The 17493-nt window shown below is 39.4% G+C and overlaps 1 protein-coding gene across 3 annotated transcripts in view; it reads left to right on the top strand.

The window, feature by feature from the left end:
- OGT (O-linked N-acetylglucosamine (GlcNAc) transferase) overlaps window positions 1-16628 on the top strand; it is a 53858-nt gene extending 37230 nt beyond the window's left edge. For all 3 annotated transcript variants that reach the window (XM_066250369.1, XM_066250370.1, XM_066250371.1), the window contains exons 20-22: window positions 12000-12252; window positions 12506-12629; window positions 14376-16628. In XM_066250369.1, coding sequence (XP_066106466.1) covers window positions 12000-12252; window positions 12506-12629; window positions 14376-14550 — 552 coding nt within the window. In that variant the 3' untranslated portion in view covers window positions 14551-16628. The remainder of the gene's footprint in view (window positions 1-11999; window positions 12253-12505; window positions 12630-14375) is intronic.
- The last annotated feature ends 865 nt before the right edge of the window (window positions 16629-17493 follow it).

Below are 17493 nucleotides of genomic sequence, written 5' to 3' on the forward strand. Positions count from 1 at the left end.
TTTTTCTAGCTTCTAAGGTATGCCTGTAATGTTATGAACTTCCCTCTCAGTACTGCTTTTGATGTGTCCCATAAATTTTGAGTTGTTGTATGGTCATTATCATTCGTTTCTAGGAATTTTTAAATTTCTTTTTTTGATCTCATTGTTAACCCATTCATTATTTAATAAAATGCTATTTAGTTTCCATGTGTTTTGAGTATTTTTCAGTTTTTCTGTTGTGGTTTATTTCTAGTTTCATGACATTGTTTTTTTTTACTTTTTATTCATTTCTTTAGGATTGCTTTGGCTATTTGGAGTTTTTTATAGTTCCATATAAATCTGATGATTTTTTGTTCCATTTCTTTGTGGCATTTTGCGTGCTTTTTACTTCACTTTTGAACTCATAAGCATTCCTCCCAACCCTGGCTCTCCATTTTGTCTAGTTTTTGCTCCACTTAATATAATAGTAACTTTCTAATTTTTTACCCTTTTTCCTGTTTCCCTCTTATCCCTCTCCTTATATCTCTTAGTCAACCATCACTTACAAGCAAATCATTTTATTCTTGACCCCAATTTTTTCCTTTTTTGCATTTTGTGGGTCCATACCTCCTTTTTTGCCCCTTTATCACTTCTCCCTAACTCAGACCCTCCATTATAGGTAGTTTTTGTTCCATTTAGCAAAATATAATTCACAATTCATCACAGTTTTTTCTCAAGGAGGAGGTGAGAGGAGAGGAGAAAAGAAAGGGAAATAATAAATTTTTTTTTTACTTTTTATTTTTTATTAATTCTCATTAGTATTATCAACAAAACCACCCTCAGATGCCATTAAGGAAAAAGAAATCAAATATCATGGGTACAAAAGACAGAGATGTAGCATAGATAGATGAGGAAAAGTCTATGGAGAAAAAATTTAATATATTGGAAATCTTGGAGCTAAATGACAGAGAATTTAAAATAGAAATCCTAAAAATACTGAGAGATATACAAGAAAACACAGAAAGGCAATTTAGGAAGTTCAGAAAACAACTCAATGAACACAAAGAATATATTACCAAGGAAATTGAAACTATAAAAACAAATCAAAGAGAGATGAAAAACTCAATTCATGCACTGAAAAACGAGGTAACAAGCTTAGCTAATCGAACAGGCCAGATAGAAGGTAGTATTAGTGACATAGAAGATAAGCAAGTTTAGGCACAACATAGAGAAGAAGAGAGAGACTCAAAAATTTAAAAAAAATGAGAAAGCCCTACAGGAATTGTCTGACTCCCATCAAAAAGAATAACATAAGAATAATAGGTATATCAGAGGGAGAAGAGAGAGAAAATGGAATGGAGAACATATTCAAACAAATAATAGATGAGAACTTCCCAAGGCTGTGGAAAGAACTAAAGCCTCAAATTCAAGAAGCAAACAGAACACTGAGTTTTCTTAACCCCATAGATTTTCCCTCATCTATCTGTGCTACATCTCTGTCTTTTGTATCCATGATATTTGATTTCTTTTTCCTTAATGGCATCTGAGGGTGGTTTTGTTGATAATACTAATGAGAATTAATAAAAAATAAAAAGTAAAAAAAAAGAGAAAATTTATTATTTCCCTTTTTTTTCTCCTCTCGCCTCCTCTTGAGAAAAAATTGTGATGAATTGTGAATTATATTTTGCTAAATGGAACAAAAACTACCTATAATGGAGGGTCTGAGTTAGGGAGAAGTGATAACGGGGCAAAAAAGGAGGTATGGACCCACAAAATGCAAAAAAGGAAAAAATTGGGGTCAAGAATAAAATGATTTGCTTGTAAGTGATGGTCGACTAAGAGATATAAGGAGAGGGATAAGAGGGAAACAGGAAAAAGGGTAAAAAATTAGAAAGTTACTATTATATTTAGTGGAGCAAAAACTAGACAAAATGGAGAGCCAGGGTTGGGAGGAATGCTTATGAGTTCAAAAGTGAAGTAAAAAGCACGCAAAACGCCACAAAGAAAAATTTGAGTCCCAAATAAAATAATTTGTTTGTTGAGGATTGAATGAGAGGAAAAGTAAAGGAGAAAAGAAGAAACTAATATAGAGGGAGAAAAAAGAAAGAGAAAAAAACAAAAAGAAAAAAAGAACAAAAAGAGAGAGAGAGTTAAGGGTTTTGGAGTGCAACCCTCATAGAGAGAAAGGAAGAAGAAAAGAAAGAAAATGGGAAATGTAATACTTAATAGGTAGTGTAGTTCAAGAAGAAGAAAGAATAAGACGGGCAGAGAATAAAATGACCAAAGTGGAAGAAGAAGAAAATAATCAAGACAAGAAGATGAGAGAAACAAACAAACAAACAAAAAAAAATGGAGAAGGTTATAAAGTCTGTGGATTTTTCTTGATTTTGAGAGGCTGTCTTCTTCCTTTTTCTTTCCTCTCCCTCTTCCTGGTCGGTGACTCTGTACCCTAGGCTCAGCCCCTGTGGCACGCTTAGGTAGAGATTTGCAGTTGATAAGTCTCTATGGCGATGTCATATATTAGGCTTCAGTCTCGTTGGCAGTCGAGGCTTGTTAGCATTTGCAGGCTCCGACAATGAAAGAGTCCGTTTTCCCGGAGCCTCTCTCCTAGTCTTTTCTTCCTGAATTAGCAGCCTGATGATCCAGCTATGGGGTTGCTGCTGCCTCTGCCTGGATAGTAAGAGGCTCAAAGAGCTGGTAAATCCCCCCTCTATTCCCACTCAGCGCAGGGCTCTGGGTAAAGCTCTGTCAGTCAGAGCCACTAGTATAATCAGGCAGGGCTGGGAGCCAGTTGCTCTCAAGGTGCTTTTCTATGCGCCTCCAGATATGTCCAGTATGCCTCAGCACTCTGTGGGACCACTTTGCCCAGGCTTTTTGCACTTTGTAACCTGTTTTGGCTGGGTAGAAGATGCCCTAGTCGCTGTTTGCAAAACAGGAGGTATTACAAGCTGCTGAATCCCTCTTTTTAACGTACATCCCTGAGTATGAAAGCTCTGCCAATCAGAAGTTGCCTCCACCCCTACGTGCATAGCAAGAGGTACTAAAAAATATCATGCCTCTTGTCTTAGATCGCTGAACTGAGAGAGATTTTGTCTGTTAGAGCCGCATAGGTCAGTTGGGAGGTGGGCAGACTGGGTTAAGCTAATCCTTTCACAGGTCTGTTAGCTTAAATGGCTGGGTGAGGCGCCTCGCCCACCTGGAGAAGTTCAGGCATAGGGAAGTTCGCTTTCGCCCACTCCCCGCTCGCCACTGTTCAGGGTGCAATAACCACACCGAGACTCTGGTCATAGTCCATGCGAAGGCCTCTGACTGTGCCCCTCTGTCTGGGAACATGGGCACCCACTCCTGGGGCTCTAGGAGAAACCTCTTGCACACTATCCGTGCGCCTGACCACTTGCCCGGGGTGAGGCATCCCGCCCACCTGGAGAAGTTCTGGCGTAGGGAAGTTCGCTTTCGCGCACTCCCCACACACTGCTTGTTCAGGGTGCAGGAACCATACTGAGACTCTGGTCCCAGCCCACGCAAAGGCCTCTGACTCTGCTCCTCTGTCTGGTAACACAGGCACCCACTCCCAGTGCGCCAGGAGGAACCTCACACACTATCCACGCTCACTGACCACGATATCGGAGCTAATGGCGGCCACTACCTGCCTGTCTTTGTCAGGGTCCTGCGCGGGTGTTAGCTTGCGTTGGCTGGGTTGCCACAGGCACAGTCTTTCCTCGGCTTGGAGGTCTGTGCTGAAGCCTTGCTTGGACATCTGTGCTGCCGCCTAGCTTCCTCTGCACCCTTAGCTCTATCTCAATTCCAAGTGAAAGCAGCCCTAGCTTAGGTTAATGAGGAAGACGGAGTGTTCCTTTCTCCGTCTTATTTCCTTTGGGGTTGATTATATATTTAGTCAATTTTTTGCTCAATCATACCTTTGTGTACAATGTGTGGTACTTCTAGACGCTCCAAGGATAGATATTTCTGTCTCTGGTTGAAGAACTTGTTGAAATTTTGGGGAGATTTATTGGTATCGCTTCTCACGGCGCCATTTCTCTGATGTCACTCAGTTTCATGACATTGTGATCAGAGAATATGCTTGATATGATTTCAGTCTTCTTAAATTTGTCGAGACCCTTTTTGTGCCCTAACATGTGGTCTATCCTAGAGAATGTACCATGAGCACTTGAAAAGAATGTATGTTCTAAAGATATCATTTAAATCCAGTTGATCTAGTGTGTCCTTTAAGTTAATTTTTATTTATTGCTTGATTTTCTTAGAGGAAGGGGGAGAGAGAGAGAGAGAGAGAGAGAGAGAGAGAGAGAGAAGACATTGATTTGTTGTTCTACTTATTTACATGTTCAGGTTGATTCTTGTATGCACCCTGACCAGGGATCAAACCTCCAACCTTGGCGTATTTGGACAGTGCTCTGACCAATTGAGTTACCTGGCCACAGCCTCGTTCCTTTTTTATGGCTGAGTAATATTCCATTTTATATGTGTATCACATCTTTATCCAGTCATCTATTGATGGATGCTTAGGTTGCTTCCATATCATAGCTATTGTTAACAATATTGCACTGAACATATGGGTACATTATATTTTCAAGTTAATGTTTTTGATTTTTTTAGTAAATACCCAGAAATGGAATGGCTGTTTCATATTGTAGTTCTATTTTAAATTTCTTGAGGAAACTCCATACTGTTTTTTATAATGGCTGCACTAGTTTGTAATCCTACCAACGGTGCATGAGTTCTCTTTTTCTCCAAATCATTGCCAGCACTTGTTTGTTGATTTATTGACGATTGCCATTCTGATGGGTATGAGCTGATATCTGATTGTGTCTGTGTAGTTTTTAAAATTATTTGGGATGTGGGGAGGCAGAGAAACAGACTCCTGCTAGAACCCTTACTGGGGTCTACTCAGCAAGCCCTCAGTGGGATAATGATCTGCCCATCTGGGTCCTGCTCTGTTGCTCAGCAACTGAGCTATTTTAGTGCCTGAGGCCAAGGCCATGGAGCCATCCTCAGCGCCTGGGGCCAACTTGCTCTAGCCATATGAGCCATGGATGTAGGAGAAGGAGAGAGTGGGAGGGAGGAGGGAGAGGGGTGGAAAGTAGATGGTTCTTTCTCCTGTGTGCCCTAACTGGGAATTGAACCTGGAACTTAACACATGCCAGGCCAACTTTCTACTGCTGAGCCAACTGGCCAGGGCATGATTTTGGTTTTAATTTGCATTTCCCCCAATGATTAGTGATGTTGAGCATCTTTTCATATGTGTATTGGCCATCTGTATGTCTTCTTTGCAGTGGTATCTAGGGCCTTTGCTATGATCATAGGATTTTTATCTTTCATTAATTGATTTGTTGTACTGAGCCGACCTTGTATGCTGAGAATAAATCTTACTTGATCACAGACTGATATTTTTAGTGTATTATTGAATTCAGTTGCTAATATTTTGTCAATTTTTACATCTATGTTTATCAGGGATATTGGCCCATAATTTTTTTTGTAGTGTCTTTTTTTTTTCTTAAGATTTTATTTACTAATTTTACAGAGAGAGGTCGAGGGGAGCAAAAAGTATCAACTCATAGTTGCTTCACTTTAGTTGTTTGTTGCTTGTCATATGTGCCTTGACTGGGTAAGCTAAAGGTTTTGAACCGGCAACCTCAGCATTCCTGGTTGATGTTTTATCCACCACACCAACACAGGCAAGGCAGGATTTTAGCAAATGCCTTTTCTGTGTTTATTGATACGATCTTGTGATTTTTATTCTTCATTTTGCTTGTGTAATGTATCATTCTGTTATTGATTTGCAAATATACCAACCTTGCATCCCTGAATATATTCCACTTGATCATGGTATATGATTAGTTTTTATTGTTTTTAAGATTTATTTATTGATTTTAGAGCAGATAGAGAAAGGAGGAGAGGAGCAGGAAACATCAACTTGTTGCAGTTGCTTCTCATATGTGCCTTGACTGGGCAAGCCCAGGGTTTTGAACAGGTGACTGCAACCTTCCAGATCAAGGTTCTATCTATTGTGCCACCACAGGTCAGGCTGATCTTTTTAATGTATTGCTATATCTGGTTTACTAATATTTTGTTGAAGGTTTTAGTATCTTTCTTTGTAATGTCTTGACCTGGTTTTGAAATTACGATAATACCACAACCTCATAAAACAAGCTTGGGAATCTTTCCTCCTCTTGAATTGTTTGGAATAGTTTGAGAAGGATAGGTGTTAATTCTTCTTTGAATGTTTGGTAAAATTGTCCTTTGAAGTCATCATGTCCTGGATTTTGTTGGGAGTTTTTGATTGCTGCTTCAGTTTGCTTAGTTATGATTAGTCTATTCAGGTTTTCTAATCTTGATTCTGTTTTTGGAAGATTGTATGTTTTTAGGAATTTATTCATTTCATCCAGAGTGTCTAATTTGTTGGTATATAGTTGTTCATAATATATTCTTATAATGCTTTGTATCTCTCTGTGGCAGTTGTCTTCTTTTCATTTCTGATTTTATTTATTTAAGTCCTGGGTTTTTTTTCCCATTGTTTTCTTTTCTTTTTTTTTATGAACCTGGTTAAAAGTTTGCCAATCTTGTTTATATTTCAAAGAACCAGCTGTTGGTTTCATAACCAGCTGTTGGTTTCATTGATCTTTTTTATTATTTCTTCTCTGATCTTTAGTTATTTCTTTTTTGTACTCTGAGTTTTATTTGTTCTTTTTCTAGTTCCTTTCAGTGTAAAGTTAGATTATTTGGGATTTTTCTTGTTTCCTGCGATAAGGCTTGAAATGCTATGAATTTCCTTCTGAAGACTGCTTTTTTACTATGTCCTGTAGATTTTCGGTTGTTGTGCTCTCATTTTTGTTTGTTTCAACATACCTTTTGATTTCTTCTTGATCTCATTGTTAACCCATTCATTGTTTAGTTACATGTTATTTAGCCTCCTAGTGTTTGAATGTTTTTTCAGTTTTTCTATTGTAGTTGACTTCTAGTTTCATGCCATATGGTCAGAGAAGATGCTTCGTATGATTTCAGTCTTCTTAAATTTATTGAGACTTGTTTTGTGCCCTGACATGTGGTCTATCTTAGAAAATGTTGCATGTGCACTTGAAAAGAATATATGTTCTTCTGCTTTGGGGTAAAATGCTCTGAAGATATCAATTAAATCCAGCTGATGTAGTGTGTCATTTAAGACCACTGTTTGCTGGTTGGTTTTCTGTCTGGAGGATCTATCCATTGATGACAGTGTGATGTTAGAATCCCCTGCTTTGATTGTATTGCTGTCAATCTCTCCCTTTTGTCCATCAAGGTTTGCTTTCCATATTTAGGTGCATAAATGTTTACCAGGGTTATATTCTTGTTGGATTTTTCCCTTTATCATTATATGGTGTCCTTCTTTTTCTTTTACTGTAGCCTTTGTTTTAGTGTCTACTATTTAAAGTGGTTGTCAATAGGTATGCATTTATTGCTGTTTTATTCTTTATAACTATGTTCCTCTGTTTTCTTTTTAATGAAGACCTTTTAATTCTTGTAATACTTGGTTGGTAGTAATGATTTCTTTAGCTTTATCTTGTTTGGGAATCTTTATTTTTCCTTCACGTTTAAATGATAGCCTTGCTGGGTAAAGTAGCCTTGGTTGTAGGTCCTTGCCTTTCATCACTTTGAATAGTTCATGCCAATCCCTTCTGGCCTGAAATGTTTCTGTTGAGAAATCAGCTGTCTTATGGGAGCTTCCTTCTAGGTTACTGATTTTTATTTTGCTTCTTTTAAGATTTTTATATTTAACCTTTGGTGTTTTAATTATGATGCATCTTAGTGTGGGCCTCTTTGGGTTCATCTTGTTTGTTTCTGCTTCCTAGACTTGTATGTCTTTTTCCTTCAGGTTAGAAAATTTTTCAGTCATTGTTTCTTCAGTAGGTTTTTAGTCCCTTGCTTTCTCTCTCTCGTTCTGGTACCCCAGTTATACAAACATTGGTACACTTGGTGTTGTCCAGGAGGTCCCTTGAACTATCCTCATTTTTAAAATTCTTTTTTATTTTGGTGTTCCAATTAGGTATTTTCTACTACCTTGTCATCTAAATTGCTGATTCAGTCCTCTGCTTCACCTAATGTGCTGTTTATTCTATCTAATGTATTCATTCAAGCTCTTGTGGTCCTTATTTCTGACTGATTCTTTTTTATCTATCTCCATATGTACATTCTCACCGAAGTTTATCTGTTCTTCTCATCAGTTCTTTGAGCATCCTTATAACCAGTGTTTTGAACTCTGTATGTGAATAGATTGCTTGCTTCCAGTTTGTTTAGTTCTTTTTCTGGTGTTGAGCATTGTATTTTTTGGGGGGAGGGTTTGGTTTGTTTTCATTTGGGACATATTTCTTTGTCTTCTCATTTTGACTGCCTCTCTGTGTTTGTTTCTATGTGGTAGGTAGATCACTTCTTTCTTCTGGTCTTGACAGAGAGTGGCCTTATATAGGAAATGTCTTTTGGGGCTCAGTGGCATAGTCTTCTAGTCAGCTAAGGTGAGTCCTGCAGGCATCCCCTGTATGGGTTGTGTGTCCCCTCCTATCGTGGTTAGGACTGAGTTTGTGCTGGTGTGTCAGTAGGTAGAGTTGACCCTCAGTCTTTCTGGCTATGAAGAATGCTTGTGCCCTCTCTGGATGAGCTGTTGTCTTGGAGCTGATGCCTCAGAACAGGAGTTGCTTTAGCAGGACTTTTCTTCCAGCTGAGTTTGCCTTTTGGATGTATCAGTTGTGGAACTGGTTTGGTGGGGTTTTGGTATACTTTGAAGCTGGCCACTGGGTATGTTGGCAACGGGAACCTCCTTGGAGGGTCTCTGGTTCAGGCCGAGTATAGCTACCATTTTTGTAGGGTTTGGAGCTGCTTGGCAGGAGTTATAATTTATGCTGCGACCAGTTGCCGCTTGTATGGGGCTTGAGACCTTTGGAGAGTCTGTTGCATGAGCCTAGAGCCACTATCGCTAGTGTGGGTTTTGCGGACCTTTGTGAAAGTCGATAGCACTAGCCCAGGACAGCCACCACTCACGTGGAAACTGTGGTCCTTTGAGTGAGTTTGCAGCATGCGTGCTCCTGAGGCAGAACCTCTGGAAGCGGCTCTGGCCTGGTGACGAGACCTGGCTGGGCAGGCTCTCAGGGAGTCACCAGGGCAGGATTAACAGTGTTCAGCAGGCTGGAGGAGTGTACAGATTTGATGCCAGCCTCCACTGGGGACCTGCTGGATGGGAGGAGAGCGGAGAGCTCAACACAGGAACAGTGGTACCTGCCAGTGCTTTCATTCCTGCGGAGAGTTGCCCGGACCACTGCCTCTCCAGCCTTCACCCTGAAGATAGTCTGTTTATTTCCTCCTCAGATGTCCCCCGGTCCTTTTCGAGCTGCTGCCCTTGCCCTGGAGCTCAGAGTGGGCGAATTTCTTGTTCCCGCGCTCTAAGAGCAGCCTGTCTCAGTTTCCTGCAGCCCTCTGTCTTATCTGGGACACAGTCCCCCTGGTTTTCACAGTGAGATGTGGGAGCTTTTCATCACTGGTGTTCTGGGCTGCGGAGCCCAGTGTGGGCTTGGTCCCCTTAGCTCCTCATGGGGGCCTCCACAGCCAAGATACCCCTACTATTTTTTAACCTTCATTGCCACACCATAGGTGTGGGTCCTGCCTGGTCTACGTCTCTGCCCCTTTTACCGGCCACAGTCTGACTTCTTTACATCCTTAGTTATAAGAATTCTGTTCAGCTAGTCTTCAGGTGCTTCTCAATGATAGTTCTAAAATTTAGCTGTAATTTTGATGTGGTTTTAGGAGGAGGAAATACCAGAATTTACCAACTCTTCTATCTTGAACGGAAGTCTGTTGTGCTCATTTTGAATCTTCAAAAAGTTGTAACTATAAATAAGCTAGTTTTTAAATTTTAATTTTATTGATTTTAATGAGAGAGGAATGGAGAGAGAGAGAGAGGAGCATTAATCTGTCCCTGTATGTGTTCTGAATGGTGATAGAACCTGTAACCTCTGTGCTTTGGGACGATACTCTAACCAACTGAGCCACCTGGCCAGTGCTCAGCTATTTTTGATTTCTCCATCCAGTGTCTAAATAACACCTTTATGAACCTTTTAAAATTTATGTATTCAAACCAGGGATCAGCAAACTTATAAAAACATTTTATTTGGAAATTAAATTTAATGGGGTAACATTGGTTCATAGGATCACGTAGGTTTCAGGTAAATACCTCTCTAGCATTTGAACAGTTCATTGTGTTGTGTGTCCATCACCCAAAGTCAAATCATTTCAGCATCATGTATTTGGCCCTTTCCACTCAGCAAACTTTTTTTGAAGGGCCAGATGGTTAAAATTTTCAGTTTTGCAGTACATACTCTGTCATATCTATTCAATTCTGCCATTGGAACAGGAAAACACCGTGTTATGTAAATGAATGAGTGTAGGTATGTTTCAATAAAATAGGATTTGCAGAAAACAGGCAACATGGCGAGATTTGGCTCACAGGCTGTAGTTTGCCAACCCATGATCTAAACTAATAGCAAAATTGGCATGCTTATTCATGCATGTTTAACATTCTTATAACTGTAGAGTTATAACCAGGAAGGAAGCAATTTGTGCCCTTACCTTTCAGTCAGTTCATCAGACCAGTTTGCATAAATAGGATCTTTGCAGGTGCTGATCTTTAGTATCCGTAACGTTTTTCTTTCTCTCTCTCTTTTTTTTTTTTTTTGAGAGAGAGAGAGACAGGAAGAGAGAGAGATGAGAAGCATAAACTTGTAGTTGCGTCACTTTACTTGTTCATTGATTACTTTCTCATATGTGCCTTGACTGGGGAGCTCCAGTTGAGCCAGTGTCCATTTGCTCAAGTCAGGTACCTTGGGCTCAAGCCTGCAACCTTGGTATTATCTCAGTGATCCCACACTCAAGCTGGTGACCCCACGCTCAAGCTGATGAGCCTGTGCTTAAGCTGGCCACCTTTAGAGTTTCAAACCTGGTCCTTTAGAGCCCCAGGCCGACGCTCCATAATTTGTTCTTAATTCCAGAGTTAAAATAGAGATGATTCTTGGTTGATTTCTTTCCTGATTAGTGTCTAATTTTTTTCCCCTTTCGAGAGAATAGGTTATAGAAGAGGGAGCCGATGTGCACAGGTTGACTCTCCTTAATCCTCACTTCCCAAGATTCAAAAAAATCTGATAAACTGAAAAGTTTTGTTATACTTCTGTGGACAGTTTATTTGGCAGCAAATTACAAGAAGTCCTCTATTTATAGTCTTTTGTTTATTCCATTTAGTGTGAATATTCCTATATCTCGATGCAGAGATACTAATGTGTTTGTTTACAGGGAATTGCTGCTGAGGGTGTAATGTAATATACATCCTCTGTGCAACTTTTTAAAAATCTGAAATATTCCGAATTCTGAAATTCCTCTGTTCCTGTGATTTTCGGAGAAGGGCTGGTGAACTTGTGAGGTGTATTGAGTAGGTGTAGATTTAAATCAGGTGTTGGCAGACTGGCCTGTGGGTCAAATTCAGCCCACATCCTGCTTTTGCAATTAAAATTTTATTGACACAGTGCCATACCTACTTCACATATTATCTGTGGCCTAAAGTTAGGACAGAGTTCCATGTGGTTGCAAAGCCAAAAACACTTGCTCTCTGGACCTTTACAAATTAAAAAAATACAATCTGCTGACACCTGATCTAGACCAGGCAGATCAAGTTAGGCAAGTGTGACTCTTTGTTGTGTCAGGGGGGGCGAATTTAAAACATGACACAGAAAATTGCTATCTCCTACAAAATGATTGCCTGCCTCAGATTTTGCCAGTTAGTATCTTGTTTTGTGTTGCATATCAATCTCTTTCAACTCTCTTTGGGGACAGCTTAGCAGAATGGGAACCTTTAGTTCAGTCTAATTCATCAATTTGAAGGAAACCCTGTTCTCACTGGACTGCTGTCTGGGGGAAAAAAATAGAGTGTGGTCAGATGATTAGAGATCTGCAGGGACCTTTCTTGAGGAGGGCAAAGCTGCTGTTAACTATTATTATTTCACCTGCTTTAGATTCTGAAGCGTGTTCCCAACAGTGTGCTGTGGCTGTTGCGGTTTCCAGCAGTCGGAGAACCTAATATTCAACAGTATGCTCAAAACATGGGCCTTCCCCAGAACCGTATCATTTTTTCACCTGTTGCTCCTAAAGAGGAGCATGTCAGGAGAGGCCAGCTGGCTGATGTCTGCCTGGACACTCCACTCTGTAATGGGCACACCACAGGAATGGATGTCCTGTGGGCCGGGACTCCCATGGTGACTATGCCAGGTAAGTTGCTGGTAAATCATTGGAATCTTCCTTATTCTTCTTAGAATCTTCATGAGGGAGGTAATTCCAGGTGAAATTGTGTATACTAGAAGTAACATTTAGGGGAGGATGATAAAAAAAAAAATGAGACTTGTTCTTAGCACTTGATTCCATTTTCTTCATCTGCATTGTGTAGATACTTAACATAAATAACATTAATAACCATGTACTATTTGCATTCTCAGATGAGCAATTGGTATCTTTCTTATTACAGGAGAGACTCTTGCTTCTCGAGTTGCAGCTTCCCAGCTCACCTGTTTAGGATGTCTTGAGCTTATTGCTAAAAATAGACAAGAATATGAAGATATAGCTGTGAAACTGGGAACTGATCTAGAATAGTAAGTAAACTTTTCCATGAACAAAACAGATGATAAAGTGAAGGGAATCGGGAAAGTTTAGAGAGACTAGAGGTGATATAAAATGAAATAATAAAATAAGGATAATATAAAGTAAGTGAATTGGTTGTATATGATCTCTGGATGGGAGAAGAACTTTCTAAACTTTCATAAATGAAGTGATTGATAGGTTTTACTATGTAATGAGTAAATGGCTCAATGAAAGTGAGGCAAAATTCCTTAAAAGGCAAATATGAGGAAAAAATCCTTTTTATGTCAAATATTAATAGCCTGGCTATATAAAAACTGTAGCACATTTATATTTTAAATTGCTTAATAGGAAAATATAAAAGAAAGTGACCAGACAACTTACTGAAGTAGAAATACAAATGGTTAACAAGACAAAGTTTCAACCTCTGTAGTAGAAAAGTAAATTAAAGTAGCATTGAGGCATACCCATTATTTACATATAAAACAAAAAAATTTTAATATGATACCTATGACGAGGGAGCATACATTCATTGAGTTAATTGGTACAAGCCTTCCTCAAAGTTGGAAGATCCTTAAAAAACAAAACAAACCAGAGCTTTTGCCCATTTAATGCCACATCTTCACTATGGTGTAAGGGGAAGAAAGCATAATATAACTGCCCCCAGTGGGTGGGAGTTAGAGGGGCCCTACTTAGATAAATGATGCTTTATCTATACAATGAAAGTGTTTATCCCTTAACTGAGGCTTTTCTTTGTATTTTTTTTCCTTGTGTTTTTCTAAGAGGTAGCATATTATATAGAATTTTAAAGAAAACACCCTCTTTGAGTCAGATTGCCTAGGTGTGAGTCTAACTCTTCCACTTAAAAGCTTGTGACTTTGGGCAAATTATGTGCCTTTTTTTCCCCCTAGAAAGAGAGAGAGAGATGAGAAGCATCAACTTGTATTTGCATCACTTTAGTTGTTCATTGATTGCTTCTTATAAGTGCCTTGACCAGGGGCTCCAGCTGGGCCGGTGACCCCTTGCTCAAGCCAGCGACCATGGGATCATGTCAGCAACCCCGTGTTCAAGCTGGCAAACCTGTGCTTAAGCCAGCGACCTTGGGGTTTCAAACCTGGGTCCTCAGCAGCTCAGGCCGACATTTTCCACTGTGCCACCTCCTGGTCAGGCTGTTCGTTCTTAAAAAAAAAAAAAAAATGTTTTTTCCAATTACACTTTACATTCCATATGATTTTGTATTAGTAAACTGAATATTCTATCTTATGTATGTGCCTTAGCTATTGTAAATTGTGCTTCAGGAAACATCTTGGCTTGGCCAGGTGTATCTGCATCTCTGATTATTTTTTGAATAGATTTAAAAAATATATTTTTTATTGTCAGAGAGTTAATGATCATTTTAAGGTTCTTAATATATACATAACTAAAGGCTTACCAAAAGGGTAAGCAGTTTACATTCTAACCAGTAATACGTAGGAATAGATGTGTCATATTTTAAAAGCAGAAATGAGAGGAAATGGAGAATCCATGGTGTCTCTTGAATATCCTTGTTTAAGAAAGAATTAAATTTTTTCAGACGATGTGAACTCGATTATAAGTTTTAGTGTGTGTTAGGTATGAGTCTTCCCTTTTTAAAAAAGCATTGAGGTAAGGTGAAGTCTTGTCATGTGTCTCACCAAAGATGACTAGGTATTTAGGGGGGGTGGGTTCTGAGTTTCTGCTCTCCTTGTAATCTTGGCGCTCTCTCTCTTAAAATTACTCAGCTTGAAGAAAGTTCGTGGCAAAGTCTGGAAGCAGAGAATATCTAGCCCTCTGTTCAACACCAAACAATACACAATGGAACTAGAGCGGCTCTATCTACAGATGTGGGAGCATTATGCAGCTGGCAACAAACCCGATCACATGATTAAGCCTGTTGAAGTCACTGAGTCGGCCTAAATGCTAACTGTGTGCATAGGAGAATTACCCTTCTGCCTGAGCCTCAACCTTTGGGAGGAGAAGGAACGAAATCATGTACTTTTTACTTATCTGAGTAATATCACATTGCAGATGGGTGACAAATAATGATAATAGAACAGCACAGCCAGAGTTGCTTCGTGCATGATAGGGAGAGACACAGGAGATGGAAAACTGCTGTTCTACAAGGAATCTTCATAGAATTTTGCAGCAACCAGGTGGTACATAGGTGTGGAAGGTCTGCTCTCTCTTGGTCTTCCATGGGATGGTTGATGTGGAAGGGAGAGCTAGATTGTCCAGCCATTTTGTGATTCCATGGCTTGATTGAGTCATCTGAATTTTTTCTTTATATTTTGGGTATTGGAGCTTTTAAAAATATTTGGTTTCAGGTGTTTTTACTCATGTGAAGTGTATATGATTCTCTTGAGATAAGGTTTTAAGCTAAAATGTTGCTCCGTATTTTAGTTTCTGACCTCTACAGATTAATGGGAACTTTGCTGGTGTAGTCTTTTTATAGGTTTTATAAACCACTTGAGCCTATATCAGTCATTTGAGTGTCTGACCTAATATTTGGAGATATCAGTGCTTTGTTGGTTTAGATTGTGACTCAGAATTTTTTTCCCTCCCTTCCCCCTACTTGAAAATTTTTCCTGTAACTCAGCTAACAAAACCAAGTCTGTTTCAAAGCATCCCAGAGTGTTTCTGTAAAACACATCATCTGGTGCCAAATGAAAATTCTTAGGAATGATTACTAATTATGAAGGGTACAGTTGTGGTACTGTCGTTGATGATGATAATACTGATTTTCTTTTTGGCCTAGTTTTGATCTATTTCACCAGTGTTTTACTTTGATTGCCCCTCTATGCTGCTTCCAGAAGTGATAGTGTGTGATAAGATTTTTACCTTCCTTTCTAAGGTTTTTTTTTTTTATTTTTAAGTGAGTCCTGTTCTTCCTATTTCTGTCAGCAGAAATGAAACCCCAGGTAAGTATAAGTATGCAAATATTTGATCAGTGAAGTTATTGTGAATACATTAAATAACTTTAATCAAAAACATGTCATAGATAAAAAGCCGAAGGATCAAGTATGTATATGAATAATTATTTTTCAGCCCTTCTAGGATATTATATAATAACTGTCTCTGGACTTGGTCTTGAAGTCTGTGTGGATTCAGCCTTAGTAGTAGCGAACTGTACTATTTGGTTTGGAATACAAATTAGACTTTAGGCCACCTGGAGCTTGAGTTCTTGGTATTAAAAACCATAGGAATAAAACTGTTGAATTTCAGCAAAGGATTGAGGACTTGAGGCTTAAACAAACCAACATATGAATATGTTTCTGTCTTGCTGTACTGCACTTATGCTATTTAGTAACATAACTTTTTTGTCTGCTAGTAGTGTTCTAGATTATAGTGTCCTTCCAAAGCACTGAGGCAGTGTACCTGTTCTGTAGTTGCAGCTGATGCCTGAATGTATCCTAGCTGACAAATTATTGGTTAATAACTTGAATTTCTGAAAGTCTTACTGTTAACCAAAATCTGAGCAAGGAATCTCAAATATAATTCTTAGCCAGAATGACATGTTAATGAAATGTGTATCTTTTAACAATGTAAATCAAGCAACATCAGTTTAGGGAGTTCTTAATTTATTTTTTACCCGATTGAAATATTAAAGGTCGCTAGCATGGTTGCAGATAAACTGATGTCTGAAATTCACCAAACTACTTAATGTGGAGTAGGATGATGTAGTTCTAGTGCCCTCTGGGCTGTGCCCAGACAGCCGATTTACATAGCACATCACTCCTCTTACAGGGATGAACTTTCTCCTGGCACGAAAAGTAGCCGCTCTGGTTAAAGCTTTGCTTATTGTAACAGGCTTTGGTTTCCAGGTACAATGTCTATGGAAGACTTAATTCTGAGTATAGATATAGATATTACTGGAAACTAATTGTTTTTTTCTATTGTACTCTGCTTTATCAAAAAAGTAAAACATTTAAATTGTGCTACAGAAATCAGATGTTGTCTTGTGATCTTTAATTAATAAATGAATGATTTGCCTCTACTATGACTGATGTCTTTTGTGTTCTATTAGACTGTTAGATTGAATGTTGGACAGAATAATTTGGTCATCCAGTGATGAAACCTACATTAGAACAGTCCAAACTACAGAACCTCAGATTGCCCCAAAGCAGCTGTGACAAGAGCTGTTTTGTTTTCTCAGCTAAGTGTGGTGGTGGTGTGGGGGGGGTTGGCATATGATTCTTTAAGATGACAAAGTCTGCATCTCCCAGCACACCCATTCATGCTTGTTTCTGTTTTGCTTAGGACTGCTCTGCTTTAACTACCCTTGTAGTCTCATTCTTTATGTGGACTGTTCCTTCCTGCTCTATGTCCTGCTTGAATTCGACTACTGGTATGAGGAAGGGTCCAGATGAGGCTACTTAGCTGCCTGTTTTCTCAGAGATATAAATGAGAATAAAATTTTCAATAAAATTTCAGGTAATTTACCTACTGAATTCTGTGGGTTATGATTCTCACGTTGTAATGTGGATTAGTTTGTTTCCTAAACAATAGTGATGGAAGAAAGGTGTCCAATAATAGCTTACTCATAAAAATTCTTACTCCCACCCTCTGCTGGTTTTTAGGAATCTATTGTTTTTTGTTTTTGTTTTTGTATTTTCCTGAAGCTGGAAACGGGGAGGCAGTCAGACAGACTCCCGCATGCGCCCGATCGGGATCCACCCGGCACACCCACCAGGGGGCGATGCTCTGCCTATCCGGCGCGTCTGTGTCGACCAGAGCCTTTCTAGGGCCTGAGGCAGAGTCCATAGAGCCATCCCCAGCGCCCATCTTTGCTCCAATGGAGCCTCGGCTGTGGAAGGGGAAGAGAGAGACAGGAAGGAGAGGGGGAGGGGTGGAGAAGCAGAT

Source organism: Saccopteryx bilineata, chromosome X, assembly GCF_036850765.1.
Source record: "Saccopteryx bilineata isolate mSacBil1 chromosome X, mSacBil1_pri_phased_curated, whole genome shotgun sequence".
In the NCBI taxonomy this organism is placed as follows: domain Eukaryota; kingdom Metazoa; phylum Chordata; class Mammalia; order Chiroptera; family Emballonuridae; genus Saccopteryx; species Saccopteryx bilineata.